Source organism: Eleutherodactylus coqui, chromosome 11 (genome assembly GCF_035609145.1).
Source record: "Eleutherodactylus coqui strain aEleCoq1 chromosome 11, aEleCoq1.hap1, whole genome shotgun sequence".
In the NCBI taxonomy this organism is placed as follows: domain Eukaryota; kingdom Metazoa; phylum Chordata; class Amphibia; order Anura; family Eleutherodactylidae; genus Eleutherodactylus; species Eleutherodactylus coqui.
In genome coordinates, this window is record NC_089847.1 from 135457977 (window position 1) to 135465086 (window position 7110).

A 7110-nucleotide genomic window follows, 5' to 3' on the forward strand; every position below is an offset into this window, starting at 1 on the left:
ACAGCACATATACAGCATGGATACAGCACATATACACCATGGATACAGCACATATACATTATGTATACAGCACATATACACCATGGATGCAGCACATATACATTATGTATACAGCACATATACACCATGGATACAGCACATATACACCATGGATACAGCACATATACAGCATGGATACAGCACATATACATTACGTATACAGCACATATACAGCATGGATACAGCACATATACACCATGGATACAGCACATATACACCATGGATTCAGCACATATACACCATGGATACAGCACATATACATTATGTATACAGCACATATACACCATGGATACAGCACATATACACCATGGATACAGCACATATACACCATGGATTCAGCACATATACACCATGGATACAGCACATATACATTATGTATACAGTGGATAGATGCATCACACATACAGTACAGACACCTCCCATGTGCAGCAGATCCGCAGCCCCTGTATAGTATATATACACATCACATGCACAGTATACACTGTAAGACCTTGGGGGTTGCTCGCTCGTGGGATCGCCATCTTTCCTCCACTAGATGGTTGCGGAGCCGTAAACCAAGTCCAGGCAAACATAACACAATCTTCTCACCTTTGTATGTATTTGTGTGCACTGTAACGTGGAACAAGTCCCTGGCCGGCTGGCCACTAAATAACAGACTGTATCCCATTACTAATATAGGTCTAGCGCCTTAACACATAGCATCAGAGTCCTTCACATGATGCCTGTCCAGGGGGCCAACCTAGGGGCCGTCCACCCATCAGGTCCGTGGCTCTTCAGCCAGCGCTCCCTCTCTCCTCAGTCATCTCCATGGACCCCTCAGGGACTAATGGCTCAGCAGCTCAGAGGGGTTTCTGTATTGCAGCCGCACCCCCGAGGTGTTGGCTGATCAATCAGGCACAGGGGTCCCTTCCCCGACACAGTTCTCCTCATGCAGACCATAAGTCTCCTAATGGCCGACACGAACCCTGTGTGGCTGCAATATACAGCGCATAAACAGTATATACATCCAATGTACAGTGTGTATACAGCACATATACAGCCCATGTACAATATATATACTGCACATGTACAATATATACAGCACACATAAATACATTACATGCGCAGTATATATACAGCAAATATACACGTACAGAGGACATACACAGTTTGTATAGCACATATACATATCTACATCACATGTACTGTATACAATATATACATCACATATACATCACATATACAGTATATTGCCACTGCAATGGGTTGTATGTCAAATCTGTCAAACTTTACAGGAGAGACAAAAACTTCCCTATCTTGCCCCCATCATCTTGGCTGCTTTTCTGTAAAAAGAAGGACTTTGATGGTTTCTCATTGGTCTGTTGACATACGACATATTGCAGTTGGGGTAGTTCACTGGTTCGGCCCCAGGGTGCTAGAAACGAAATTTAGATTTTTTTTTTAACATACGACCTATTGCAGTTACTGCAAAACTATATATACAGCCCATGTACAGTGTATATACATCCCGTATACAGTACATTAATGGATCAATCAGGTATCAGTCGAAGGAACCTCATTAGATCAGAACCACCTAGATGGCGCTCTGGATACATGTTGTAGCAGCGGCTCATCTCATCCAGTCCTGACCGCTGCGGGGACTACATTCACCTTCACGTTGTAGTATCCGAGTGCCGCCAGAACCAAACGCCAAGATAACCGAGAATCAGGAGAGAGAAGGATGATGAGAGCAGAAACTGCATGGAAACTGTTAGGAAGAGACTAAAAGGGGCTCTACACCGCCTAGTGGAGGGATTGGGTGGTACAGCAGCACAGAGTATTTCAGAAGATGCATGTGCTGATATTTGCAGGGTTGGTTACAGAATAGATTTTGGAGCAACCACTTAAGTACATAGTAGGAGGATGGGACTTATATGGACTCACTGAACAGCACATAGAGCAGCGCCCCCAGTGGCCATGATGTTACAGGACACAGTAAAGTATTAGGATTATATGTGCAGAATGACACCAGCTGGAGAGATTCTTTGTGGACTAGTTTATCCGCCCCTCGCAGTTTAATGCCCTTTCCTTACAATAGCCTTCCTGTCCGTCGCCACCTGATATTAACCCCTTTGTATCTCTTCCAGTTCATTCTGTGCTTCAGCTTCTACCAATGGGAACCTTTGACTTATGGAAGCTATAACTATCCAACGTGGTCCATGGTGCTGGGATGGCTGATGCTGTTCTGCTCCGTCATCTGGATTCCAATCATGTTTGTCATCAAAATGCATCTGGCGCCCGGCAGCTTCATCGAGGTAGCGGCTCCGAGCGTCTCAATCATTAGCCTGCTCTGCTTTTGCATACTAAACGCTGATTATTCCTGCCCACTGCAAGGAAAAAAATAAGATTGTGGCTTCTAATAGGCAGCGGAACAGCTGGATTATAAAAAGATTACAATGCACTTTGTCATGGACATGCGCCTCGCCAAACGCAGCGTCCCCAGCCTCGGCCCCGATAATCCATTGTATTTACGACTCTTCACTTGGGAGGTCAAGGAGTCAAAATAGCAATTTAATGGAGATTAAAAATAATGACATTAGAAGCTCAATTTATTTTAATAGCGAATAAACCAATAATTGCTCTGTTTATGGCGCCAGAAGTTTTTTTCCATGACATATTATGCCCGAGCCTCCCCCCCCTCCCCCTCTGCTGATTGAAACTGCATCAAACATGACGGCCATTTTACTTCTGCGCTCACCTGCGGAACGATCATTCGTAGATAATTAGAATCTCATTTCTAGTGCTGGTTTGTTATTTAGCCGGGTTTGTAGACTTCTGCGGATTATCATAAACACAAATTAAATTACCTTGAAGCTGCCACTGTCGGGGCGACTGCATGCGGTAATTGGGGAGAAAGCGGACGTCAAGATTCGGTTAAGAATCGGAAATCATATCTGATAGATTTCACTTGGGATCTTCCAGGATAGATGAGTTCTGCCGGCCGTACATGGTCCAGGACTGCCGCTAGTGGCACCACTGACTGGTCATTGGGCCGCCATGTTGTAGCATTGCAGGTATATTCTCAGACTGAGACTGCACCCCCTATTGGCAGGTTATACTAGTGTCATGGCACCCAGTAGATGGTACCGCTAACTGCTCAAGAAGCAATCCTTGGTAGGCGCATTGTGGTATGGCAGTTTGGAGGTAGCATGAACAAATGGTTAAAGGTAACTATGAAGGTGGTGGGAGATTGGTGGCTCCTGCACCAAGGGTGGGACCTTATTTATGGGGTCTTCCTTTCTCCAGGTACCATCTGCTGTTGGGTCTTTCCATTGACTAGTAACAGAAATGATGTAGAGGCCATTGACTAAGAACTTTCTATTGACTGTTGAATTGGAATGCAGAACATTAGTGAGCTGCAACTCTCATGACTGTCTGACTCATTGCAGAGGCGAAACATGTAACTCAGTGCACCCCAATAGGAGGCAACTGTCACATGACAGCTCCTAGGATAAAGGTGACTTTACAGAGGTCTTCTTCTACTCTTTTCCAAGCTTGTAGGCTATCAGTATATTGAGTAACACTCATGAGATAGTCATCAGGTACATTTCACTATGGTGACTCCAAGACTGTATGGTCTGACCTAAAATACAGTGAAACCTCTCCAGAAGACCGCCTATTTGAAAAGACCGATCCTGATCTAGAACAAATCTGGGACTTATTATTCTAGTTCTTTTATATCCTCTTCTATATCCCCTAGAAGACCATTTCCTTCACTTTTGTCTGATCTTCCCAAAGAGACTTGACTGTTTGTCTAGCAAGAGCAGAATGCATTACTTAGTAAATGTTAATATGTTGATACATCACTAACGGGACTCCTTTGTTCTTACCTTACAGAGGCTGAAGTTAGTTTGCTCTCCACAGCCAGATTGGGGCCCATTCCTGTCCAAACACCGTGGAGAACGTTACAAGAACATGGTTGACCCGTTGGGTACCTCCTCACTTGGTCTGAAGCTTCCTCCTAAGGATATGGAGCTGGGAACGCAATGCTAGTACATATGGTGTCTGTACCTCTGTTGTACAGGCTCCTCACATTCCTCATAACACCCGTCTTCCCCTTTTCCTTTACCCAACAGTGCAGGTGGCCTCTTAGACCCCTTGTTGCATGCTGTAGCCAACACCTAAATTGACCACCTTGCACATTTGTTGCTTCTCTATAGTGTCCACAACCTTTTGTTTGACTGCCAAATATCAGCAGTGCCTCTGACGATGATTGTCCAGCTGCAGTAAGTAATTTTATTTCATAGCAGACAGTAGAGTAGTTGTTCCTGTCATTATATAAGAGTATTATATAGCGTGTGAGCCAAGTCATTGCTAAGCAAAGAACCTTCATTATTTATCCCATCGACAACGGGTAACATCCCAAAATGCATCTTCCCTATTAGCCCAGAGTTGTTCTGGTCTTGCTATATCTCTGAGATGTTGTCAACTTCGAGATTCAAGTCCAGGTCATATCTAGCAGTGGTAAACCAAAGTCAGCTGGACTTGGAAGATATTGGAGATATTCCACCACTCATCTTGGCGACGACAACTTAGTGGTAGTGACCTTCTTCCAGCATGTATTGGTATGCATGGTTAGAGGAAGCCGCTGGTGAAGTTTATCCAAGGTTAAGTGGTCAATGGATGAGTAAACACTCACCCAAGTGGCATCCTCAAGGCAACTTAGAGGTAGGAATGTTTCCAAGCATGTCTACAAGAAGGGTCAACAAATTAAACCATTCTGATCAGTGTTGAAGGTTACACATAAGCTTACAGGCTGGTTGAATGGTGAAACATCTTCCAGGAGTCCAATCCATTTAACTTTGATTGACATCTACTAGAGATCCTATGACCTGACATTATGAAATCACTTCATAGATAGGTCCACCAACGTCTTATAGCATAAAAGTGAGAGTGACTTTCCCTACAATTCCTTTGTATCACAAGTATCACCTGTTCAATAGGTCAAACTGTCTAATAAGATCATGCACAAGATAGACCATGAATTCACCATGGTTCCAAGCTAACATTGGGGCTAAATAGTCCTCACATAGACCCAACACAGGTCCATATGGTGGGTTCTCCTTTCCCTATGCTTTGGGACTTTACTGATATGGAAACTGTATACTGCTGTACATTTTATGGATTAGCCATGCCAGGGCTGTTTAGACGTAATACTAACTTTCCTATGACCCATTGAGGGTCATTCTGCTTACCAACTTTAGCAATGGTTTTGCCTTATGATCACGTCTTCCAACTCCACATTTTGACTGATTTCACTTGGGCTACTATATTTATCACTGGTGAGTGGAATGACCTTAAAGGAACAAACTAGAAGAATCATGTCTCATTTCAGAGATGTTTTGGAGATCTCTATTGATTTAATTTGATCTAAATACTTATTCCTTCCGACTTTATATACATTAAACTAGTATTATTTGGCTTTCTTCCTGTCTTTCCTCTTTGCAGGGTCTATCCTGTTTACTATGCAAAGTGAAACAGCTCTTTCACCGTTAACTAGCCATCAAATACAGTAATTGTCTCAGTTGATGGACGTTGATTTGATGGCAGGGCTATGGGTTGATTAGTCGAATTCAACCCCATGCCCATGTTATAGCTGTAGGAAATCAGCTGATTATTATAAAATGCATGACAGTTATGCAACTTTTGCTGACTCAAATAGATTGACTTGAAGGACATATCCGTATAAAGCTCAGTTAAGGAGGCTAGTTCTTGTATAGATGACCACTTAAATTGCTGTAGTAGGGCTTTTTGAGGTACTAGAGGTCCCCTTATTGGGACCCACTGTATAAAGCAGAACAGACTGCTCCATAAAGAAGCGTTCTTCAGTATGGAGCACTGCCAATGTTCATTTGAATTCAGTGGATGCCCATTGAATCCAATGCATGGTTAATATAACTAATGGATGCCCACTGAAGCCAATGGATGTCCCATAAGATCAATAGATGGCAAACAAAATGGGCCTCTATTGAATCAATCAAGTGAATATCCAATGAAACCAATGAATACCCACTAAAAACTCATGGATCCTCACTAAAACCATTGGATGCCCATTGAAACCAGTGGACGTCCAAGTAAACCAATAGACACCCATTGAAACCAATGGACGTCCAGTAAAACAAATGATGCTCATTGAAATCAAAACGCGCCCATTTAAACCAATGGATTCTCACTAAAACCAGTGAATGCCCACTGAAACAAATAGACATCCAATAAAACCAATGGACATCTTAACAAATTCAGTGGAAGCCAACTGAAACTAATAGGTGCCCACTAAAACCCCTTGGCATCCAATAAAACCAGCGGTTGTCGAATAAACCGAATGGATGCCAACTGAAACCAACAGACGCCTATTAAACCAGTGGATGCCCAGTAATTACCTTACATAATCTATAAAGGTTAATTTCCCCTGCAGCAGTGCAGATGGTTTGCAATGGACAACCATTCTTGCTTCTTTTGATTTGCCAAGTGCTAATCCTTTGTCTTCCATGGTTTGGAATATTCCAAGCCAATCGTCATACTCGTGCATTCTTCACAACGCCAACACTTTACTCTTTTCTTGCCTTTTATACCATAGAATGATTTCATTCCATTTCTTGACTCCCTTCCCCAGAAGCCATTATATAATTTGTGCCTAATTTTCTATAGTCGCTCCAATATCAGCACCTAATAGTAGATCCTGTTCTTTGGTGTGGTGTTTAGTATAGACCTCCCCTCCCCCGTTCTGTCGTCTTTATATAATAATATATTCTGAGTGTTATCCAGTGAAGAAAACAATAGCAGCCAGCTCTGTCTATATATTATATATATAGTTATATTAATATTTATGGATATCTTTCTCCTATACCAAGCCATATGTGTGTGTAAATAGTGTTTTGACCTATACAGATGACCGTTAGAATGAGGTCAATGGTTCAAGTGGCTCTACTGAAATGTGGGTGATGTCTAGAGGCAGATAATAGTATTTATATCAGAAATGGGTTGAGGTGACGGTTGGACTTCTACGTCAATTGAATGGTCAAAAATAGTGTT

At 42.6% G+C, this 7110-nt stretch overlaps 1 protein-coding gene across 1 annotated transcript in view; it reads left to right on the plus strand.

Moving 5' to 3' along the window:
* SLC6A5 (solute carrier family 6 member 5) overlaps positions 1 to 4153 on the plus strand; it is a 108577-nt gene extending 104424 nt beyond the window's left edge. Inside the window, exons 15-16 of the mRNA XM_066582521.1 lie at positions 2166 to 2333; positions 3916 to 4153. Coding sequence (XP_066438618.1) covers positions 2166 to 2333; positions 3916 to 4071 — 324 coding nt within the window. The 3' untranslated portion in view covers positions 4072 to 4153. The remainder of the gene's footprint in view (positions 1 to 2165; positions 2334 to 3915) is intronic.
* Positions 4154 to 7110: the final 2957 nt, after the last annotated feature.